General features: G+C 38.4%; 1 protein-coding gene across 11 annotated transcripts; it reads left to right on the plus strand.

Annotated features, from left to right (window-relative positions):
- The first annotated feature begins 3,611 nt into the window (after window positions 1-3,611).
- Window positions 3,612-24,936, plus strand: znf318 (zinc finger protein 318). 11 transcript variants are annotated; one of them, XR_010895231.1, is made up of 14 exons: window positions 3,612-4,014; window positions 6,501-6,619; window positions 8,566-9,235; window positions 10,837-12,133; window positions 13,608-13,705; window positions 15,365-15,464; window positions 15,554-15,846; window positions 19,617-19,811; window positions 19,911-19,998; window positions 20,316-20,434; window positions 20,526-23,236; window positions 23,352-23,441; window positions 23,530-23,555; window positions 23,658-24,936. XR_010895231.1 is itself a non-coding variant. In XM_067386752.1 (12 exons), the coding sequence occupies exons 1-11, from the start codon at window positions 3,802-3,804 to the stop codon at window positions 23,220-23,222; spliced, it is 5,889 nt and encodes a 1,962-aa protein (XP_067242853.1). In that variant the 5' UTR covers window positions 3,612-3,801; the 3' UTR covers window positions 23,223-23,236; window positions 23,352-24,936. The 11 variants fall into 11 exon arrangements, 2 of the variants coding, with proteins under 2 accessions (XP_067242853.1, XP_067242852.1); XR_010895232.1 differs by having other exon boundaries at window positions 23,533-23,555; XR_010895227.1 differs by having other exon boundaries at window positions 20,526-23,441.
- The last annotated feature ends 363 nt before the right edge of the window (window positions 24,937-25,299 follow it).

The following is a 25,299-nucleotide window of genomic DNA, read 5'->3' on the forward strand; positions in this document are numbered from 1 at the left end:
GCTCCTGAACAGAGCCCAGTGATGGCTCCAGCCCCTGAGTTCAGTCCAGAGTCCGCTCCACTATGTTCTCCAGAGTTCGTTCCAGTGTGTTCGTCAGAGTTTGCTCCAGAATGCTCTAGCAGTGTCCGCTATGGCCCCAGAACTCAGCCCAGAGAGCATTGCACTCTCCATAATGGCTCTAGCAGTGTGTGTCTGGGCCACACATACATCCACTCCAGCCCCTGAGTCTGCTCCAGTGTCAGCTCGAAGTCGAACCCCTGAGTCTGCTCCAGTGTTGGCTCCAGACCCGGCTCCAGCCCCTGAGCCCGTTCCAGAGTCCGCTCCAGAATGCTCTCCAGTGTCAACTCCAGCTCCTGAGTCTGCTCCAGTGTCCTCTCCAGAATGCTCTCCAGTGATGACCCCAGTCCAAGTCTGCTCCAGTGTCAGCTCCAGCCCCTGAGCCCACTCCAGATTCCACTCCAGCCCATGAGCCCGCTCCAGAGTCTGCTCTGGCTCACAACCCCATAGCTCCTCCCAAGAAAGTGTTTTACATTATATACTATACATCCCCAGCCACAGTGGCCAAGCCTAGCTTCTGGGTCAAGGCCAGGGAGGCCGATCCTCCCTAGTCCCTGTCGGCGCCACTCTGGCTTTTTGAACTGCCGGCACTGCCCTGGAGGAGTCCTGTTCTTCCAAAGCCGCCCCAGTCATTGGATGCATTATGGCACGAGGAAGTGCCTGCCGAGAGGTGGAGGGCACTGTCACGTGTTCATGTGTTTTGATTTGTGTGTGTAGTTCTGTTCTAGTGTTTTGCTGTCTCTGAATAAATTTTGGTTTAACTGTAATTAACACAGACACCTTGAACATTTTATTCATTATAAAATTAATTAAGAATTTTTTTCTAACAGTTTAACTCTGAGATCTTTTCATATTTTATTATGTCAGAAAACACTTAAGCAAAACATGGTCAGGTCAAAGTGTCTGAATAATTTTTGGTTCCAATTTTTTTTATCAATTTCACTTGAATCCAGTTTCATCTCTATTGCAACCAGGCCGTAACAAAATGGGGTTATACAATGCTTTTATAAGAACACTCCTGTAGGTATAGAATAAATGTATGGTCAAAAAAGATAGTTAATTTGAGAATATATCTGATGGACATGAGAAAAAAATGAGTATTTCTATTTAAATATATTTTAAAATGTAATTTAGTGATGCAAAGCTGAATTTTCAGCATCATTACTCCAGTCTTCAGTGTCACATGATCCTTCAGAAATCATTCTAAAATGCTGATTTGCAGCTCAAGAAACATTTCTGATTATCAGTGCTGAAAACAGTTGTGCTGCTTCATATGTGGCAACTGTGATATATTTCCCAGGATTCATTTATAAATAGAAAGCTCGAAAGAACAGCATTTTTGTTTGTAATATAACTTATTTTAACACTGTCTTTAACACTTGATTTAATGCATACGTGTTGATTATGAAATTTTGCTGACCCCAAATTTTTGAACGCTAGTGTATAGGCCTACATATTAGACATAATGTACCTGAACTGTTGGAAAAGATTTTTTAAGATTTTCCAATCTTAATAATTGAATATTAAGAATATTATTTTCCACACTGGAGGTGCCATATATAAAAACAGTTAGTAGTCATAAGTAGCTGCATGATGTCCATGATCAATAATTGAATCAATAATATTATAATAATTTATTGTTTTAAGATTTTATGATAAATGTGCACTGTTTCTTTTATGAAAAAGTCTGTTAAGGTCTTCATTCCTGATTGGTATGTTTTTCTAAGTTTGCTGCACACGTACACACTTTCTGGAAGCTTCTTTTGGCATATGCTGCTAGAGTGTTAAAGTACAAATATCTTCTGAAAGGAAAAAGTAGACACACATAACCAGTACAAGGGCCAAAATATATTATAATAGGTCTTTGTCTTCACAGATGTATTTGATTTCCATGAAAAGAAGAACAGATACCTTGTTTGTCCATCTAATCCTTTGTCAGACTGTACTTTGTACTTGCGAAGTGCAGAGACAGCTATATTATTTTTGATTCACTTTAATAGCTTTTGTGGTTTAATGATGTCTGGTTTTGGGTATAAAGAAGGGCCCTGCTTCCTCTGTATTTTCAGTCACTATTTGACATCTCTCGATAGTGTCTCAACTTCTGCTCTTTGCATATCAACGAGATCTCGTCAACTCTGTTCTTCTTTGACTCAGACTTATACTTAAATATTAATACTTAAACTTTTGATTAACATTATATTTGGATTGGATTAAGATTACTAAACTTTTATTAAGGTTTGATAAGATTGTTACTAACATTTTCCTATAATAATACTTATATTTTGGACTTCAATATTTTAGAGATCTTGGAAGTTGATTGATTATTGTTTGTATTATTGTGTTATGATGATTGTCATATATTAAATGTACATTTTTATCATTCAAAATGAATATGTCTATGATTTACTTTCTGATTATATTTTATTAAGCAATAAAACCAATTTAATCATCTGACCTTGGATCTCCAAATTGCATCAGTTTTGTACAGGCCAGTCAAGATCTTCCACACAGATTCTCAAGATCATATCTGTATGGAAAGGGCTGGAGAGTAAAGGAATACATGTAACTTAGTTACTTATTCATATATTGTATTTTTAATAACTGTATTTCATTAGTTACATTTTAAATGGGTGGTAATAAAATTAGTTACGTCCGAAAAGTATTTTAGATACCAAAGTGATTACTTTGAATTTTAATTAATTTTAAACTGCCCGCTATTCTTCAGGGAAAATCCTCCAGGTTCTGCACATTCTCAAGTTCTCCAGCGTCTTCTGCATATTTGACACCTTTCCAACAATGACTGTATGATTTTGAGATCCTTCTTTTCACACTAAGGACAATTGAGTGACTCATACACAACTATTACAAAAGGTGAAAACATTTACTGATGCTCAAGAAGGAAAAAGTGCTTTAAGAGCAGGGGTTTACATTTTTGTAAATTTGGTTTAAAGATCATATTATTTTTCATTTAGTACTGCCCTTCAGAAGCTAATACTTCCATGTTTCCCAGAAGACAAACAAATTACAATTTATCCTGTTCAGGCAACTCAAAAAAGTTTACAGGCCCCAGCTCTTAATGCATTGTGTTGCATCAATAATTTGTTTAAGGTTGTCTGCATTCTTTCCCTCAAGAATTACTGTGGAAAACTGATGTTAAAAAAATAATATGCAGTGGAAAACTCCTATGTTTGGTGGACCAAACATACTCCAAAGTATTGTAAAGTATTGAGATTAAGTTACAAAACTTGTGCAATCTAACGAAATACGTTTCAAATTACTTTTTAAAGCATGCATTTTGTAATCTGTAGTGAAATACATTTTAAAAGTAATCTTTCCAACCCTGTGTATGGACTACATCTTATTATTACGTTGCATTTTGTGTAATTTACAAATATTAATCATTATCTAGACCGCATTCACAATCCCAAATCTTCCAATTACTGTTTTTTATTTTTCCTATTTCATTTAGGAGACTCCATAAACAAAACGATGCTTCTACATCGCTGCGTTTGATTGGCCGAGCTTGGCTTGACGTCATGTCCTGTGAGTCTGGACCAATGGCGGCAGAGGAAGCGACCACAGACAGCGTTGTTCCCGTGTAATGAATGCGCTCTCATTCATATTTTCTCTCAGCAGGGAGATTTTTGTTGGATGTGCATTTACTTGTTGCAGGGATAATCGCTATCCCGCAACCGGGATAGTAAGGACTCGAGTCCGACGCAGAAACAGCGGTTAAGCGTCGTTATGTATCGCGGTTCTAGGCCGCACAGAGGCGGCTATCATCCTCCGCCGTCTCGAGGTTTTGGGCCTCGTCCTGGACCAGGCCATCCTTCCGACCGGGGTCCCCATGCACCTCCGGACCCGTACCGCCGCCCGTCCCCGCGGAGGAGATACTCACCTGGAGCAAGAGATCCGCCTGATGAATACAGAGGAGGGCGACCACAAAGAGGATATGGGGTATGAAGTGAACTCAACAACACTGCTGCATACAACACTGCACTGCAGTGATGCACTGTGGTTCTGCCTAGTTTTACACCGACAACACACACACACACACACACACACACACACACAAACACCTAACATGTTTTTTTCCGGACGTACACCACGGTAATATCATGTACCGTGGAGTATCACGTAAATACCATATATAGCTTGTAAAATTGGTAATTAGGTAACTTACTATCGTAGTGCCATGTCATAACAGTACCTAATTGTTACGTTGTTACGTGCACTCATAAAAAGTACGTTAGTGCCATGGGTTTACAGACAGAATACCATGATGACATTGTTTCTGGGACATATAAACACTAGTGCATCTGTATCAAGGGTCAACTAAACACACCTGAAGCAGCTAATCAAGGTCTACTACACATACTAGAAACTTCCAGTCAGTTGAGGCAAGTTGAAGCTAAACTTCGCAGGACAGTGACCCTCCAGGATTGAGTTTGTATACCCCTGATTTATATGGTATTATTAAACCACCGTGATATTGCCATGTGATATCAGTAGTGTACCATGGTAAAAGTGTGCATGTGTGCCTTGCATCTTGTTAGCAGTCAGATCCTACCATTTATTTAATAATTATGTCCAGTAGGGCTGGGTATCGATAAAGATGTCTCAATTCGATTTACGAGATCTTAATTCAATTTGAAATTTTCGATTCAATCCATTGAATTCAATGATTCAATTTTCACTGGGCCCACCAGGAAAAAAAAGTAATAAATGAATAAAATGTTTTTTTTTGATCCATGTATCCTTGTATTGAAATATATATATATATATTTTTTTTTTACAATTCTCGATTCTACTTTCGATACCACAACTAAAATTACTAATATAAAATGCAAAGATTATTAAAGAAAAGTGAGCAGTCATTTTAATAAAAAAAAGAACAAACAATCTAACTACATAAAAATGGCTCAAATAAATACAGTAGAACAAAGAAACAAGATTTCAAGTAAGTCTTACAGTAGTTTTTAGGTACAGAAATTGAACAAAGGATCAAATGTAAAGTAACACTCAATATCACTATAAATCAAATAAAAATTAATCTAATTTACTCAGTGAAGAGCAGTGAGTGATTCCTTTGTTTTTTGTTGTTTAACATTTAAAACACAGACAGCAAAAGGGTTTATTAGGCTGCTGTCACTTTAAGACTAATGCACAGATCCAATATACTGATACACATGTTTTATTTCTCTGCTCTTCATGTTTACTTAAGCCATAACCGACTGTTTACTAGGATATTCTCCAAGATGGGCATTTGGACATAAATTTGTGTGAATTTGTCTGTTCAAGTGCAAGGAGACATGAAAGAGAATTTTATTATTTGCACTCTGTCTAAAGTCTGATTTATACTTTCACCTGGCTCCACATCGTGAGCCTCAACTGACGAGGCGTTTATACTTGATGTGCATGCCGTTGTAGTTTTCTTTGAAACAACTCTGAGTAATAGTCCTCTAAACCATAAAGAATCAGTGGTGGGAAGTAGGGTATATGCGTGACAAACTTTTAGTTTGTTTTAGTACATTTCACCAAAACCACACTATGAAAGAATTGTTTAAAACAGAATTTATTACTTGTGAATAATCATTACAACAAAACATTAGAACAAAATTGAACAACTAAATGTAACAACGTTATATTAAATAATTCACTAGACATTTTCATTTAATTTAGTGAACATTTTTATCAAACATGGACCTTTATTTTCATTAAAAGGGCTTATTTCTGCAATTGTAGGCTCATTTTGTAAATGTAAGCAATTAATTTACACGTGCAATCTGGGTGCTGGTACAGCCGTACATGCTTGGCCAGATTTGCTTAAAAAAAAAAAAAAAGTTGTGCATCTTCAGAAGCAGAGCCACACGAAAAGTTACAAAAAAAGCCACGTACACTGTCGCACACACCCAAGGGAACTTACGGGCACGTAAATCAGCCTTGTGCACTGCGCACAAGTTCTTTTGCGTCTTCTTACACTTGAATGATCAAATTGGCAAGGCTTGAAATTGCATGCAAATGATAAACTTTCGTGGCCATACAGCACTGGCCCGATCGGGACACTGACAGTTCCTTGAACATTGGGATGTCTTGAACATCTTTCACGCTGAAAGGCGCACCTGCACCTGCAATGTTAAACATTGAATGAATGACAAGGTCCCCGCTGTAACCTCACACTAGGTAAATAAGAGTATGACATCTAGTGGAGAAGAATAGTAATAAGATTAATGGCAATCAGTATTGAATATGTTCAATCTTTGCAAAAATAAAAACGGAAAAAAGTTTGATATGTGGCTTTTGAGAATCTATATCAAATCGACCACATTTTTTTTAAAAACGTTTAATCGAAAAATATTTTTTTTCGCCCAGCCCTAATGTGTTTTTTTTTGTTAATTTGATTTATTCCATGAATGAGTTAATGTTATATTGTTCCTAAACAGAGGTACAGTCCATCACCTCCTCGTGGTGGCCTCCCTGTTGATCACAGTCTGGTCATAACTGTGGGCAATGAGCTGACCCATCCATCAGGCTATAAAGGGACAGATGCTCCCTATGTCCGGTAAGTTATAGAACAATATATTGACTGTTAAGGCTGGAATAAACTACATGACTGTAAAAATTCTAAATCGATTATAAAACACTAGGCATTTGCTGACTTTAAATCTGGGCATTGTACACTAAATGACAGTTCACTAAAAAAGGATCACACACTAATAAGACTTGCACGTCATTCCAAACACACACAACTCGCACAGAATCATGCATTGACAAAAAAAAAATAAATAATAATAATATATATATATATATATATATATATATATATATATATATATATATATATATATATATATATATATATATATATAATGTTATATATATATATATATATATATATATAATGTTATATATAAATATATATATAAAAAAGGCTAAAAATACCACACAAGTTTGATTTCCTCCACATGAATGGAATCATAGTCTGAAGCTAAATTAAATCTGTGATCTTCATACACTAGTAGTTGGTTGGGGGTGGGGAAACCTGGGCAAAATTCATGTAGTGTATTCTCCAACCTTTATTTGCCCGTTTTGAGAATGAAAACTATGCCGATTTAATAGAAGTGTTTGGAATCTACCAACTAGGGGTGTAAATCACGATTCGATACAATATCGATTTTCATAGCCAGCGATTCGATATTTTACGATACCTCAAAAAGTTCTATGATACGATTTGATTCGATCAATATTTTGATATTTTGAACCTATTTTACACAACCAGTTAAATTTTTATTAACTCACAGCTGCAACCAAAATATATAACAAACATTTATTTAAAAATTTCACATCCTGAACCCTGATTGGGACATCCACAAATTCACACAGTAATCTAATGACAGCTTATGACATGACAACAATTAAGAAAGTATTTTAGTTCTGTGCTAAAATGTGTAATGTCAAAAAAACTTATAAACAAGGAATACATATACACACACACATAATTAAAAGACATTTCTTTTAAATGTATAGCGCAGGTTTTTAATGAAGCGAGAACATATTATAGGTAGGACAAAACAAGACAGGCTATTAATATTCTTTCATTGTGCAAATGTATTATAAAGGCTCTAATACAGAGCGGCACAAAGCACTTGCGCGCATCCTGTGTGCAGAATGATGCGCAAGCGGCGCTCCTATGCGGCAGTTTATTGACCATATTCTTTCAGTGACGGTTCCATCAACTGTCCCGAGTGTCTTTCACAAGTTCTGAGAGGTAGTTTAAATGAGAATGCACGCGTTGGCGATAATGCATAGGCTGATATTGTGTGAAAATGTGGAGAGCATTAAAACAAAGGTGCCTCTATAATTAGCCCACAGGTATCGATTTTTTTTAACGCATTGCATCAATGCATTGGATCGTTAGACATTAGATCGATGTATCGATCTATATAGATGTATTGTTACACCCCTACTACCAACAAGGTTGTCAATGCATGTTGCACTTTTTTTTTTTGTCATATATTTGTAAATAATATTGTAATAAAATGTAATTTCAGCAGGTCTCATTAGCAATTAAATTATATGTTGTATTTATTTGCTTTATATGGGCCATTAGAACACTATTTGGCATACAAATTGAGAAGTTTTTGATGCAAGTCTTTTTGTGTTCCCATCATTATAGAATGGCAGCATTCTTTGATGCAGCGTAAACACTAGTGCAGGGTTTGGCAACTCTGTCCCTCAAGATCCATTTTCCTGCAGAGCTTAGCTCCAATCCTAAAAAAAAAAAAAACACACCTGAACAAGCTAATCAAGGTGTTCAGGTCATACTTGAAAGCTACAGGCAGTTGAGTTTGATCAGGGCTAAAGCTAAACTCTGCAGGAAAGTGGATCTAGAGGGCCAGAGTTGCCCACCCCTGCCTTAGGGGAATATTTTAACTTGAGTCCAAAGATTTACTAAATATGAAATTGTTTGCCTGTTGCCTCTTATAATGTGATGATTTCTGTTGACAGAGATTATGGTGCTGGAGATTCACACTATAATAAGCCCTATTACTCTCCACGGAGGTCAAGCCATGATGGACACAGCGATAGGGGTTCGAGGAGGCGCAGCGTTAGTCGTGGCAGGAGCAGGGGGCGGAGTCGCAGTCCTGGCTATGCACGCAGCAAAAGTCGACCACGCAGCAGGAGTCGGAGCTACAGTCGCGGCAGGAGTCCCGAACGAGCAAAGAGCCGAGCACGCAGCAAGAGCCGAGCACGTAGTAAGAGTAGAACCCGTGGGAGGAGCTACAGTAGAAGTAGAAGTAGAAGTCGAAGCAGAAGCGGAAGTCGTAGTCGCAAACAGAGTAGGGCCAGGAGCAGGGCAAGGAGCAAGAGCCGGCCACGGAGCCGCAGCCGAGAAAGGAGTCGAAGCAGGGGGAGAAGCAGAGGAAGGAGTCGTGCTAGGAGCCGCAGTGTCAGTCGTAGTGGTAGCAGTAGTAGCAGCGGCTCCAGTAGGAGTCGACACGGCAGTGTCAACAGGAGAGTCAAATCAGGTAATTTTAGGGAGCGGGAGGAAGACTTTACTGAGCTTGAGAAGGCTCGGCGACGCAAGGAAATTCAGGATATGCTTGTGAAGCCGGCAAAGTCAATTTTGAAGAAAAGAATGGATTCCTCTGAGACTGATTCTCCCCTGCTAGTGCAGGTAACTACTTCTTGGTAAATTATTATTTGACGTTGAAAATGTACAGCTCACACTCAAGTCTAAAGCTGTTATTGATTAATATTAATTCTTCACATCAGGTGTGACAGTTTTAACTTAAGAGACTTAAGCCTCATCTGTGAAACCAAGGGTTAAAGGGTTAGTTCACCCAAAAATTAAAATTGTCATCATTTATTCACCCTAGTGTTGTCCCAAACCTGTAAGGTTTTCATTCATCTTTGGAAGACAAATGAAGATATTTTTAATAAAGTCTGTGCCAGTTCTGTACTCTCCATTGACCGTTATGCAGCTACCATTTTGACGCTTCAAAGTTCATAAAGAGATCGTAAAACTAATCCATGTGAATTGAGTGGTTTAGTCCAAATTTTCTGAAGAGAATCAATCACTTAATATGATGAACAGATTGAATTTAGGCTTTTATTCACATATAATCATTGATCAGTGAACATAAACAAAAGCTCAACCGAACCTGCTTGACATGTGAGAACAAACCTCTTGCTGAAGCTCAAATGTGCTGCATAACACACGAGAATGAACCTCATTGGTTCTTGCACCTCAGGCAAACATGCTTGAGCTTCCCTTTTATCATTCTATTATCGACTAACATGTGCATTGATGAATGTTTATATGTGAATAAAAGCCTAAATTAAATCTGTTCATCATATAAAGCAATTGTGTCTCTTCAGAAAATTTGGACTAAAATTCATATGGATTAGTTTTACGATCTCTTTATGAACTTTTTGAAGAATCAATGTTGCGTAACTGTCAGTGGAGGGACAGAAATCGCTCTGATTTTATTAAAAATATATTTGTGTTCTGAAACGTCTTAAAGGTTTGGAACAACATGAGGGTGAGTAAATGATGACAGAATTTTAATTTTTGGGTGAACTATCCCTTTAAGCCAGAAACATACTTCAGAATAATAAAATAATCTGAATACTTAAGATAATAAAATTAATCTAAATAAAAAACTAAAAGCAGTCATTTTAAATGTTACAAGTGAATCATGGGGTCACAACATTAAAACATGCAGTATGAAAACTGGAAATCCATTGGATAATTATTTTTGATTATTTAAGTGAACGTTAAATGATGGCAAAGATAATCTAAATGCTAAAACAAGAAACTGTTTCGTTGAGTGTGTTAGTTGACCTGCAGACTTGAATGGCGGTCACACTACACTTTTCATTGCGTTTACTTCTAATTATATGTATTTGAAAGCTGGAGACAGGAAACACTGCCTTACAAATTTAAAGTTTGGTGAACTGCCCTGCAAATTTGTATCGTGTAGACGTGTGACCAATAAAAGACTGATGCATCAGCAGCTTGACCTATTAGCTGAATTAAAAGAAAGCAAACTGTAAATCTGCAGGGTTGCAGTAAAGTGGAGTTCATTGCTTATATTTTTTGTTTTGGACGTATGTTGACTTGTGTTTTTAAAAAAGCCACAGACTGTGATGTGTCTTGTAGAAAGTGTGACTGTGGCTTTAGTTGACATTGAGTTGGCTTAATTCTTTGAAAGTAAAGAAAGGTTTAATGATAATGCTAGTGTGCCTAAAACATATTTAACCAATGTATTTCAGAATAGTGATTCCCCTCGAAATCAAGACGGTGGTCTTTCACATGAGGCAGAACAGCTTCTATGTGCACTTTCCAAAACCATGGATCCAGACATGTTTTCATCCATGCTAGGGAAAAGCTCTGATGGTAATGTTCTCGAAGAGCTAATTGGCAAGCTCCAGACAGCCAGAGAGGGTGGAAGTGACTTGCACCTCCCTCATGAGAGAGGAAGACATGAGAGGTCAGACCTCACAGAGTTGATTGGAATGATAGCACAGGTACCTCAGAATGTGAAAAAGAGTCTTACAGATATTGAAGATGAAGAGAAATTTCTCTATGGAGACGAAGAGGGTGATGAAATGACACCTGCTAAGGAGGTTCCAGCAGATTCCAGCTTTCCAGACACAAGTTTCCCACAGTCTTGTGATATTCAGAGAAGAGAACATAGCACTGCACCATACTCTTTTGGCCATAATGCAGAAAATGTGACGAGCCATTCACAGAGAGATAGCAGGCAGACAGACAGGCATCGTTCCTCGGCCACACCTGAGGTACATGCCATGGAAGAACCTGATGACTTCCTACCTGGAGTTGGGCCACAGGATGTCGAGGTGAGGAAGGAGGTAGAGGAATATGAAAAGATACAAGATTTGCTGAAAACAATTGGCCTAGACCTGGGTGTGGCTGAAATAAGCAAGATGGCTGCTAGGACGCAAGAGCGCCTCCATGGTAATGCCCCTGCGAAGAAGACGCCTGCTTGTCGGCAGTCCGATAGAAAGCACCGGAGTCATAGCAGGAGTTACAGCAGCAGTAGTAGCAGCAGGAGCTCCAGTCGGAGCCGGAGTAGCAGCCGAAGTAGAAGCAGAGGAAGTCGAAGTCGAAGCCGAAGTACGAGTTTCGATCACACTTCAAGACATGGCAAGAAAAAGCAATCCTCCTCAGAAAAAAGATCTCCACACTCACAAAGTCAGAACAAGAAAGAGGCTCAACCTGGTATCACAGAAAGCAGGTGGCCTACGACACCCACTGTGGGTCCTGGGACACAGACATATCCTTCCCAACCCAGCCTCTCGGCACATCCCGTGCCCCCGTACCCACCCCCACGTGGAGTAATGCCACCTGACTTCCCTCCATGTGGTTACGATCCATATGGAAATTATGTTCCATATATGCCCCCAGGATGGCCGATGTACCCACCTCCAGGTATGCAAGTACCTCCTCCCAATCCAATGGATCCCTACAGCCTACCTAACTTTGAGCGACCCTTTCTTAATGCGGCTAAAACTGTGGCAAGTGAGAGTAAAGCTGACGCTAAAAAAGGTTAGTGACCTTAAAAATGTATCATTCTCAAGGAGTTGTTTGAATGACAGGAAAATTCAAATTCTTTCATTATGTACTCACCTTCATGCCATTCCAAATTGTATGTTGTTCTGGGCTCAAGACTTTTTCTTGACCGTGCAAGTAAATTTTGTTAGAGGTCACACTGGTGCGAACACACGTTGCCCAACTGATAAAAGCCTTGATATACTTCAAACAAAGTTCTTTAGGGGTAAAACGAAGTTCGAAATGCGTGACAAGCGATATACTGTAAACTAACATCTGACGCCGCCCACACTGCTGAGATCGACGTTTAGATGAATATGTAAATATGTGCTGTACACGTTCTTCTCAGTAATAAAATAAACACAACAAAAATTAGAAAACTGCAAGCATTTTTATAGAGAGCATAAGAAAAGGACCTGATCATAACAACATGGGTATGTTAGCACGAGCTCTGCAAACTAGCACTCCAGTCACGTCATTTATTTATATAGCTCTTTATTCAATAGATTGTTTAAAACCAAGCAGCTTTACAGTATCAAACATGAAAAACAGTGTCAGTGCCTCATTTCATCAGAAGCACAACTTCATTTTGTACTATAAAGCGGCTATCCAGTGTGTCCATGTTTTCACCCGCGGAGATCTTACCTCAACGAACTTGAGTGATGAAATTAGTTAGAGAAGGGTTCCACGTGAATGAAGGCGGAGCCTCAGCGCACACCTCTTATTACGTTATCGTCACTGACCAATGGTAGTACAACAGTGTTTTGCTGCTGTTGTGAACTTTTCCTGAAAGTTCGCTTTGGCAAACTGTTTCAAACTTCCAAAAAGAACTTTGTTTTGGCCTGATTTTGTTCGAAATGACGCAACATCAGTTCGTTATTCGATTTTATTTGAAGTATATCTGGGCCTTAAGAGCTGGCAAACGAAAATGAAATAAAAGAGTAATGAAACTGCACTTCTCTTTTTAGTTGTGTAGTGCGGACCATTTATCAGCTCAGACCAATAATACAGCGCAGCACAAGCTCAGAACAGGTACTCACGGAACGATCTTGATCACTCAACACTAGCTGCGTTTACATGGAAAATCCAATTGCAATCGGAATAGTAGCACAATAAGAATAATAAAAAAAAAGTCACATATAACCACTTCAATCGGAATGAATTGGCCAAATCTGATTAAAATTTCATTTGGATTGTAAGGGGTGGTTTGTTCCTTTTGTAACCCGATCGAGAGGACATGTAAACACTTGATCGGATTGAAAAATGAAACTGGTGAGCACTGCACATGCAATGATGTAGAAATAGCGCAATGACTTAATGTGTGGAATGAACTGGTTCTTCCTGTTGAATAAAGTATTATAAATTCTGTACAACCAGAATGACATGATGGTGAGTAAATGATGAGAGATTTTTGGGTGATTTAGACTTGGGGCATAACAGTTAAACCAACATGATTTGATGATCCTTTTAGCACCTTCTAAATTGGATGCTGTGGCCTCTAAAGCGATCATCACTGGCATTCAAAGGAAAGAAATGGAAGATAAGAATACCGCCAGCGAAAAACAAAAGGTAATTCCATGAAATTTGAAGGAACTATTGCATTTGTAGGGTTGGGAATCAAGAACTTTTTTTTTTTTTTTTTTTGGACTCTCTTTAATCAGAAATAGAATTGTTAAATACCTCATGATTTACAAACCGATTCCCAAAAAGTTGGGACACTGTACAAATTGTGAATAAAAACTGAATGCAATAATGTGGAAGTTTCAAATTTCAATATTTTATTCAGAATACAACATAATGACATATCAAATGTTTAAACTGAGAAAATGTATCATTTTAAGGGAAAAATAAGTTGATTTTTAAATTTCATGGCATCAACACATCTCAAAAAAGTTGGGACAAGGCCATGTTTACCACTGTGTGGCATCCCCTCTTCTTTTTATAACAGTCTGCAAATGTCTGGGGACTGAGGAGACAAGTTGCTCAAGTTTAGGAACAGGAATGTTGTCCCATTCTTGTCTAATACAGGCTTCTAGTTGCTCAACTGTCTTAGGTCTTCTTTGGCGCGTCTTCCTCTTTATGATGCGGCAAATGTTTTGTATGGGTGAAAGATCTGGACTACAGGCTGGCCATTTCAGTACCCGGATCCTTCTTCTACACAGCCATGATGTTGTAATTGATGCAGTATGTGGTCTGGCATTGTCGTGTTGGAAAATGCAAGGTCTTACCTGAAAGAGATGATGTCTGGATGGGAGCATATGTTGTTCTAGAACTTGGATATACCTTTCAGCATTGATGGTGCCTTTCCAGATGTGTAAGCTGCCCATGCCACACGCACTCATGCAACCCCATACCATCAGAGATGCAGGCTTCTGAACTGAGCGCTGATAACAACTTGGGTTGTCCTTGTCCTGTTTAGTCCAGTTTACATGGCGTCCCAGTTTTCCAAAAAGAACTTCAAATTTTGATTCGTCTGACCACAGAACAGTTTTCCACTTTGCCACAGTCCATTTTAAATGAGCCTTGGCCCAGAGAAAACGCCTGCGCTTGTGTTTACCAACAATGTTTTCTGGAAGTATTCCTGAACCCATGTTGTGATTTCCATTACAGTAGCATTACTCTCAGTGCCGTCTAAGAACCCGAAGATCACGGTCATCCAGTATGGTTTTCCGGCCTTGACCCTTACGCACAGAGATTGTTCCAGATTCTCTGACTCTTTGGATGATATTATGCTCTGTAGATGATGATAACTTCAAACTCTTTGCAATATTTCTCTGAGAAACTCCTTTCTGATATTGCTCCACTATTTTTCGCCGCAGCATTGGGGGAATTGGTGATCCTCTGCCCCTCTTGACTTCTGAGAGACACTGCCACTCTGCGAGGCTCTTTTTATACCCAATCATGTTGCCAATTGACCTAAGAAGTTGCAAATTGGTCCTCCAGCTGTTCCTTATATGTACATTTAACTTTTCTGGCCTCTTATTGCTACCTGTCCCAACTTTTTTGGAATGTGTAGTTCTCATGAAATCCAAAATGAGCCAATATTTGGCATGACATTTCAAAATGTTATCTATATTCTATTGTGAATAAAGTTTATGAGATTTGTAAATTATTGCATTCCTTTTTTATTCACAATTTGTACAGTGTCCCAACTTTTTTGAATTGGGTTTGTACATCTTTGTTTTTGCTGATGAATAAAATTAAGTTCCAAATAAAATTCTATCTTAGGTCACGGAAGAGCTTGAAAAGCTAAAAAAGGAAAAAGTAATGCGAATGAAGAGAAAAGAAAATCTTTTAAAGGATGTGGAGACATTGAGAAAGCAGCAAGGTATTTCCCTCTAAGTGCAAAATGGAACTGTTTTCTTTATAATATGAGAGGGCTTGTTGTATTATACAGTGTTTGTTTTGATCCTTTAGGGGAGCTTCTTCGAAAGAAGCGAAGGGAGAAGGATGGACACAAGGACCCTCTCCTCATAGAGCTTGGTCAGCTCCAAGAGGACGCAATGGCCCAAATCTCTAAATTGCGTGCTGAACAGAGAGAGGCAGATCAAAAACATGAAGAGCTGGTCAAAGTGGCACTTATTCTCGGTATAGACTACAAAGACTTGAAGATGTCTGGTGACCATGAGCAGCAGCACCCTCAGAGTAAGAGGGAGTCAACCAGAAGCCCAGAGAAATCAGGGGCCAAAACCAGCACCTCATACACTAAGGTAGAGTTACTAATTCTGTTACAGGAAAGGTACTTGCACTTAATTGGCTTTTTCATAGTCAAGTATTATAGTTGTTCAAGTCATGTCAGAAAGATTGTATTTACAAGTTGAATATACATGAACGCCACCACAAAGTCGTAAATGCAAGTGGGAAGCTCTGGATTTTCTTTGAGGCCTGATCTTTGAGTTGGGGCATGTCAGTGAGAAAAAAGGCTGGACACCACAATTGTTATATGTTATATAACAATATAATATGTAACAATAAAGTTTACAGTGGCTCATAAACACATCTTCCCAATCCCATCTTTTAAATACGAATTTCCCAGGAGTTGAACGCACCATTAGACTGCCATTTCAAAAATGATCTCGTGGCATTGATTCCACAAGACATTTAATAATTTTTAAAGGGATAGTTCACCCCAAAATGAAAATTGTCATCATTTACTCACCCTCAAGTTGTTCCAAATCTGTGCGAGTTTCTTTCTTTTGTTGAAAACAAAAGAAGTTATTTTAAAGAATGTTTGTAACCAGACAGTTGATGGTAGTCATTTTTTCCTACTATGGAAGTCAGTGGAAGTCAGTGGCTCCGTCAACTTTGATTACCAAAATTCTTCAAAATATCATCTTTTGTGTTCAACAGAAGAAATAAACTCATATAGGTTTGGAACAACTTGAGGGGTAAATGATGACAATTTTCATTTTTGGGTGAACTAACCCTTTAAGTGAATAATATGTGCATTCAGTAAAGTTTTCCTCATTAAAAACCTTTACTGCTAAAGCAGTGGTTCCCATCCCTGGTCCTGGAGTACCCCGAACACTGCACATTTTTGATGTCTCTTATCTTATCTCTCTTATCTCTCATCACATTTGAGGTCTTGGAGTCTTTACTAACAAGCTGATGAGTTCAATCAGGTGTGTTTGATAAGGGAGATGTCTAAAGTCCGGGATACACTGTACGATTTTTGGCTGTCCCAGACGAAAGACTGTCATTGTGAAACAATCGTGGCGATTTTTGTGATCGTGGCTCTTAATCAGTGGTCCTATGTCGTACAGTGAGAGAGGTTCAAAGACGGCCATTTTCCCGGTCTTGCGATCAGATATAGCCTACAGTCATTTTCTGACAGTGTCAGAAATTCAGCATGATCAACGCAGTGTATCTGTTGCTACGACCTACGTCTACTGACCAGCCAATAAAATGCGACATGAAGTCAACGTGACATGGCGCTTAAACGTAAAACTGCTTACCTCAAGCTCTTTTCCCTTCTTTTGCCGCTTCCTTTTTATTTTCAGCACACATATAAACTACATCTGCCAAAGTGTGATTCAACATGATCTTTTTCTTAACCACTAGCGCATGCTGATGTTTTATTCTTCTATAGAAACTTGCATCGTGTCAACAGGTGTCACCATCGTACAGTCATTTACACGACAGTGGCATTTTGGGGGCTTGAAAATGCAAACGGGTTTCAAAGTGCAAGTTTTTGAAAACGATACAGTTATCACTTCCATGTATACTACAAAAACACGGATCTGTAAAAACGGTGACAGCATGCACATGCGTATTATGTGTTTAGTCTATTGGCAAACGCATTTGGCAATGCTCTGTAAAAGAATGCATATGTGCACAGGCTCATATCGTAGTCTTTCTTTACAAAGTCACATCACCAAGTACTGACCTGGAAATGCATAATACAGCGTTTTATGTTTTTTTTTTTTTTTTAGTAGTTTTTGCAGATCCGTGTGAACGGGGAATGTTTCGACAGCATTGCCTCTCCCCCAAACCCCCCGTTTTTTTTGTTTGTTTTGTTTTTAATAAACGTAACCTAAAATTTGCAGTGGGTTACTCCAGGACCAGAATTGGGAAACACTGCCCTAAAAAATAATCAATAATACATTTGAAAAATAATGTTTAAATGAGATGAAGGCTCCAGTCATATCAGTAGCTTGTTCAAAGCCATTTTTCTTTACATAGAGGGTCGGCTCATGGTGTGGCCATGAGGCCGAAATGTATTTTAAATGTAATGGTAATTATTTTCACATATGGTTTTTAGTCCAGTGATTTACAAACTTTTCAGGACAAGTACCACCTTTGATCAAATCGAACCATCCAAATAGCACGTAGTCACTGGGTATTGGGCAATGTTTTTTAAGTGCAAGGTTAAGGACTGTGAGCCATATTTTGATTTAAGATATTCCTGTAGTTCGAATTAATCATACTGCTGCATACCTTTGCAGATCTGTGGAAGGAACCTGAGAAGTAACATTTTAAAACCACGAAAGGATTTAGAAAGGATTACAATATGCACATACTGACATGCAATATTTTGTATCAAAGCTTGCCTTTACTTTTTTAGTACATAAATGCTTGCTTTGAGAGTAAACAAAATAACATGCTGCCATTTTATTGCTTTTTATAGCACAGAATAAAATGTGCAAATACCAGAATGCAGCCTGAGAGTGGTCAACAATTTGCCAATTTGCATCCCGTCTATGCATTGGAGCCTTAGATGCACAAAGCTGTGTTAAAATTTTATGATTATAGATGACTGTCAGGACAAAGTCAGAGGATTTAGTACACAACAGATCATGAGCTTAATTGACAAACATCTTATCTTGTAAAATGTGTGGTCCGTTCCGCCGTTCCCTATAAATGGTACTTGTAATCACAAATTCGAAAGTAAAAAGTAAGCGTGCATTCAAAAGCGATTTCAATACCCATCATAATGATAGTGGCTCCCTGATGCCCGCAAATTATAATTACCCAATTAAATAATTGCGAACACAAAAGCATTGAAATATATTGTTTTCCTCCCATCCCGTATTTTTTCCCCATCACCATGTCCCTTTAGATGCTCCGCATAATGTGTGAATTCCTTTCTGAACAAAGTATTCGGCTTCGGGGCACATCCCTAGTTTAAGTATAGTAAATTTACAGAGTTGTGTACCACCCGAGGCACTTTGTGTACCCCTGGTGGTGGTATCACAGCGTACAGTTGAGTTTGATAATCACAGTTTGATAACCACTGTTTTAGTCCTTACAGTACAGTAATTTACCTGGATCATATCTGCAACACATTTATGTTGCAAACATTTTAGTGTGGGGGGGAAAAGCATCTACTTGTGGTGTTCCTTTCTTTGAAATATTTCTTTTTTTTTATCCCTTTTTGGATCAATTTTGGATCAATCAAGCATCAATTTTAGGGATTTTATATAGAATAGACTTGTCTACTCATTGCTGTTTGATAATTAATTATTTGTTCTTAATTTGCATGTAACTAGTTATAACTACTCCCAATATTCTTTAAAATAGTGATCACAAATACTGATTTTGATTAAAAAAAAAAGTTTCCTTATCTTTGTTTTTCCTGCTACAACAAACATGTTATTTTGTTAATTTAGTTAATTTGTTGCTCAAATCAAAAAGATATTAACTCCAAAAGTGTCCTATAATCTTTAATGTATGTTATATGATATAAAAGCCATTTCATTAATTTTCACGAATAGTAAATTAAATTCAAGTAGTAAACCCATGGGTAACTTCTCCCCGACTGGAAACAGATGGCCTGTTTTGCAAAGGTAAGTGTCCTATGACAAACTTAAATGATTGACAATTAGGATTTGATGTTATATTCATTTATTTGAAAAGCTTCTGCTCATTCTTTTAAACTTAGGTACCTCAAGAGTATTTGATTATTTTTTTAAAATTTATTTTATTGCTTGCTTAGTGACTTTTACTTATGCATTTTTTTGTACTGCCTAAACTAATCTAGGTAGCCTCCTCAAAATCAAGAGCCTCTCCTGAAAAAACCAAGTCCTCTCCTCCGTTGAACAGCCATTCCCTGGACACTGCTGCTGAGCAGTTTGAGTACTACGATGCAGGAAACCACTGGTGTAAAAACTGCAATGTTACCAGTGGTTCAATGTTTGATTATTTCATGCATTTGCACAGCAAAACCCATAGAAAGGTATGTGTGCTAATACATATATAATGAGATGTTTTGTTTTGATTGTGAATGGTGTGTTTTTTTTCTGCTTCAGTCATCCATTGTTTTGCTTTCCTATAGACTCTAGACCCTTATGACAGACCTTGGGCAAAGTCAGAGAGTGAAAAGAAACAACCATCTGGAAAGAGGACTTCAAAGCCAGCCAAAGGTAACATTTTCATAAAATGCCATTGTTAGTCATAAAACACATTCATTTTGCTAAAGCTAAAGAGATGCATTTGGTTCAACATGTGCACCTTTAAGGAACAGAAATCATTAAGTGGAATCTGAGGATCTGTGAACCACAATCGTTAAGTTCTTCATGATTCCTTTCCCTAATGGGTGCCATGTTTATTGCAGTGATACAAACTGTAGTTTTCTTGCAGTGTGCCTCATCATTGGAACAGCATGGGTAAATTACCAGCCATCAAAAATCATTACACACTATTAGTACATATTTCATTATTGCTGTATTCCCTCTTCTAGGCTCTGAGTTCTTGATCCCTGTGAGGGGATTCTTCTGCCAGTTATGTGAAGAGTTTTTTGGTGATCCCATTTGTGCTGAGGCCCATGTCACCTGCCATTCTCACAATGAGCGATACAAGGTAACTATCACATATGATATTCATAATAGCTTTGAATAGGATTGGGATATGACCGCAAATTGTTAATTTATGCGTTTGATTTTGTCAACAGACAAAAATGTATGAAAATCCCCTCTATGAACAAAGGAGGAACCTGGACCGTCAGGCTGGCTTAGAGAGCCAAAAGACTTCAGAGCACAAACGAAAACGCGAAGATGATGATCAGGATATGAAGAAATCCAAACACAGCAAAGGAGGAAAAATGTCAAGTAATGAAGTGGAGACAAAACCACAGTACAGCAAGGAAGAGGAGTACAAGAATATCAAAGAGAATGAAAATAAACTCAAGGAGAAATACAAGAAAGAGGATATAGATAAACTGAAATACAAGGAGGATGATGAGAGATTCAAAATGAAAGAGGAAGAGAGAGCTAGGTATAAAAAAGATGATGATGAGCGAAACCGTTTCAAGAAAGAGGAGGAATACACACACAGGTACAGGAAGGAAGAAGGAGAGAGATCCAGGTATGAAGAAGACAGGTTTAGAAACAGAGATGATGATGAACATTATCGATATAGAGAAGAGGACGACAGATATAGGTTTAGAAAGGATGATGACAGGGGCCGATATGGTAGAGAGGAGGATAAGAAATACAAATATAGTCGGGAGGCGGAGAAGTCATCAAAATTTAAAGATGAGGACTGGGGGAAGTGGCCGAAATCAAAATGGGATGAGGACCAAGAAAGTAATGGCAAATACGAAAAAAAGGAAGATAAAACACCGCACCAGAAGGGCAAGGCTGGTTATTTCAAAGATGATGAGGAGAGCACAGGGAAGTTCAATGCTAAAGATGTCAAAGCAGAGCCAAAGAAAGCCAGTGAGCTTCCTAAAGTCTTATGTGGCCCAAGCCCTGCATTGCTTGCCAAACTTCGCAAAAAGAACGATGAAGCTGCTGGTCGGCCTGGCTTTGGGAAGTTCGGTCGAAAAAAGCCACAGAAGACAGCACTGGAGAAGGAGGCAGAGAAGATGGCAGCACAATTCCTAAAGGAAGACGAAGAGATGCCTACTGAAATAGAAGAAAACAAGGATGCTGACCTAGATCCTTTTTCCAAGTCTATAGCTGCTGCAAAATCCATTGCTATCAAATTGTCTGGAAAGGTTGTGCTTCCTCCCTCTTGTGAATGGCTAGCATACAACGAAAATAAAATTAATCCTAATTTACCACCTCCCCCATCTCCTATGGTCATTAGGAAGTCTTTTACTGGTGTGCAAAATAAACCAACACCACCTGTTGTTAGTGACAAATCTACTGTACCTGTACCAGGAACTCAAAAGGGCCCAGCATTGTCAGCAGACCTCATATCCAAGGCATTTAGTGGAGAAGAGGTGCAATTAAAAAACACAAAGCCCTCCGCAAGCCCTGTAGATATATTCAACGTATCTGTACCACTTCCAACTCCCATTGCAGCACCACAAGTGGTAAATGCTGCCCAGATGAAACCTGTTACTCCCAGTGAATGTGTTGTTACTCTCGAGTCCGATGTGGCTGCTCCCGGAGTGCCTGAGGAGGAGCAAAAGCTCACTGTAATCCTTCGTCGTCCTCCTCAGTTTCCTTCTAATGCCAGAGACCCATCCCCCAAAATGGTAAAGCCAAAGGCCACTCTTGCCGCAGGAAAAGCAAAAGATTTGTATGACATTTTTTACAGTAGCAGTGCTGCTGTTAAAAGCTCTGCCAGTGCCAGTGTTTGTGACAAACAAGATTCTGGATTTACACCTCCAGTCAGTGACTCAAGCTGTAAAGAGTCCAAAAAAGATAAAGGCTCTAGTGATGTTGCCCGGAGCAAAGAACCCTTCAAGAACGAGCACTCAGAAGTTGCCCTGAAAGTGGAACCCCCCAAGTACGTGGATTCAACTGCTGAGAGAGAAGAACGTTCCAAGATTGAGGACTTGGAAGTTGCCCAGAGCGAACAATCCCCCGACAGTTCCTCAAGAGTTGCCCAGATTGAAGAACCCCTCAAGTACAAGGGCTCAGAAGTTGCCCAGAGCAAAGAACCCCCCAACAGGTCCTCAGGAGTTGCCCAGAGTGAAGTATTTCCCAAGAACGAGGACTCAGAAGTTGCCCAGAGCGAAGAACCCTCAGAGTATGAGGACTCAGAAGTTGCACCGAGCGAAGAACCCCCCAACAGGTTCTCAGGAGTTGCTCAGAGTGAAGAACCCTCAGAGAATAAGGACTCAGAAGTTGCTCAGAGTGAAGAACCCTCAGAGAATAAGGACTCAGAAGTTGCTCAGAGTGAAGAACCCTCAGAGAATAAGGACTCAGAAGTTGCTCAGAGTGAAGAACCCTCAGAGAATAAGGACTCAGAAGTTGCACCGAGCGAAGAACCCCCCAACAGGTTCTCAGAAGTTGCCCAGAGTGAAGAACCCCCCAACAGGTTCTCAAGAGTTGCTCAGAGTGAAGTATCTCCCAAAAACGAAGACTCGAAGGTTGCACAGTGCGAAGAATCTCTAATGAACATGGATTCAAAATTTGAACAAGCATTTGAGGATGCAATCTTAAACCCTGACATTCAAAATGAAGACAACACAAAAGAGGAAGGTCTTGATGATCAACAAGTTCTTAAATCTATTGAAATCTCTTTGGGGGATGTAACTGTGATGGAAGTTAATAGTGTGGACACAATACAGACAAATAATGAAGAGGAAAACCCTCTGGAATCTGAGGAACCCATGACATTCTCCCCCCTTCCTGGTTCTTTTACTGAGCAACTGAACTTGGACACATTTGAATTCAGTTTTGAGCCTTTGTAAAGGACCTTCCAAGAGTAGGTTTAGGGATGTATATGTTACCTCTGAATGTAAATAAGTGATTTTCAAGTATTCTTTGTAATTGCTTGATCCAGTTAGAATGTTTCATGTCTATTCTTAACCTTTTGGCAGGTAATGCCAGTGAAAGCGTGGACTGAAAAGCATTCATTCTGAAGTGGGTGCTGGGGAAGGAATCCCTCTGAGAATGAAAACTTTCAACAAGTAATGAAACCTATATGTGTGTAATAGTTTCGCTATCTTGTCAAAAGCACCTGGTGTTGAGCTACTTGTTTCCGTATTTTGTTTCCAGCAGAAATCATTCCTTTTTCCCCAAAGGTAATGTAAAACATAATGAATATGATGTGTATTAAACATCTCACCTCTAAATCCATTTCCTCTGTTCGTTCCATTTAAATCAATGAAGATATTTTAATACAGGAGCCACAAAGATCCAGGCTCAGAGAAGAGAACTGATGTGGAGTTCATGCTTCAAGGACATGCATTCACAACTTTGGCCAGAAAATGTCAAGCTTGGCCTCAATAGTTTTTATTACCATGTGCTGTGTATCGATGGCTTTTCTTTCCAGTTTGTTTTTTTTAAAGAACATATGTTGTGTTATTATAATGTTCACATTACTTCCATGCTACTTTAGCATCTACAAATAGTTGGTGTAATTGCACAAGTTCTGTGCTAGCTCAAATAAATCACAGCAACCCTTTCTGTCTTTGCTTCTTATTAATATGCTTATTACTGCAGTTAGACTTGTGCATTCTTTTTTTAACCTTATCCACACGTTGGGCCTTGTTCATGAAACGAGAATGGATGTGTAAATGGTTCATAAGACTATTCTAAGGTAATTTTCCACATTTAATGAAAGGTTTGCATAAGCATGGTTTTATGAACGTTACACACATAAATCCATTCTGCTCCTGTTTTTTGAATGAGGCACATTGTGCTCTGTATTTAGTTATTTGCATGTGTCAAATATAAATGTAGATATAAATGCTAGTTTTTATTAACGCTGATATGCTGCAACTGCTTTCGTTGAACATGAGGTTACTGAACTTGTATTTGTAATTGTGCAGTGTTTGCATACAAATAGTTATTCATATATTAATAAAAACAGAAAGGAATCATTAAAACTGAAGATTAATAAGGTATTTAGGAATCTCACTGATGAAATTGGGATTTTCCAGAGATATAGGTTGACTTGTTTACATTGTGTTTTAATGACAGTAATATTACAGTTGACATCTGCAACCAGGGAGGAACTATAACAGCAAAAATGAAGCTGCTGCTTACTATGGAGGTAAGTGTCTTGCTTTGATTGGTTTTGGTCAATTAACGTGCATTAACCGATATGATTCATGTACATTGGGGATACTTACTCTTAGAATAGCCTAAAAGGATAGTTCACCCCAAAATGAAGTCACTTAATCACTATACTACAGTTCTGCATCACTAACTTTCTTCTGTGAAATACGAGAGATATTAAGATTGTCAATGGAGTCCAATGTGGACCCCAGCTTTCAAAATATGTTTTGTGTTCTGAAGAAGAACCCCATACAGCTTTGGAAAGACGGCATGAATGATTTTTTTTTTCTTTTTTTCATTTGAACGTGAGCTATCCTTTAAAGTATCAGTATTCACTAACGAATGTGAAATAGTTAACAGTTACAACACTTGAGTTTGGGACCCCAAAAATTTATGAAAAGTATGTGTTCTGTGTTTCAAATAAATGCTTGTGAATGAAATTATGTTTCTGTTTTTTGTAGTTGGACTCTAAATTGAATGTGTTGTGTCGAAATGGATTTGAAAAATAGACTATATCACCAATAGATGGCACTAGATGTCTGTATGGACATTTTTGATGGACTCTTGAAAAATATAAAGTATTTTGAATGTGTAATATGCATGTTTATATAGTTATAAATACTGCTTTTATATATGACTTTAAGAAAGATTTATGTAGTTTAGTTCTAAAAAAGATATAGTTATAGATCTGAAACTTTATAAGCCATCATGTGAAATAAGGATGAAGATGTGTATACCTTGTTCTAAGCTAAATAGTTATATTTC

The sequence above is a fragment of the Chanodichthys erythropterus genome, chromosome 5 (genome assembly GCF_024489055.1).
Source record: "Chanodichthys erythropterus isolate Z2021 chromosome 5, ASM2448905v1, whole genome shotgun sequence".
Taxonomy (NCBI): domain Eukaryota; kingdom Metazoa; phylum Chordata; class Actinopteri; order Cypriniformes; family Xenocyprididae; genus Chanodichthys; species Chanodichthys erythropterus.

Bases quoted from the DNA above. Each gene is read 5' to 3' on its own strand.
- znf318 (XM_067386751.1), top strand. From the start codon at position 3,802: ATGTATCGCGGTTCTAGGCCGCACAGAGGCGGCTATCATCCTCCGCCG. The intron at 6,620-8,565 runs GTAAGTTATAGA...TTCTGTTGACAG, and splicing joins ACAGATGCTCCCTATGTCCG to AGATTATGGTGCTGGAGATT. The intron at 19,812-19,910 runs GTATGTGTGCTA...GCTTTCCTATAG, and splicing joins ACAGCAAAACCCATAGAAAG to ACTCTAGACCCTTATGACAG.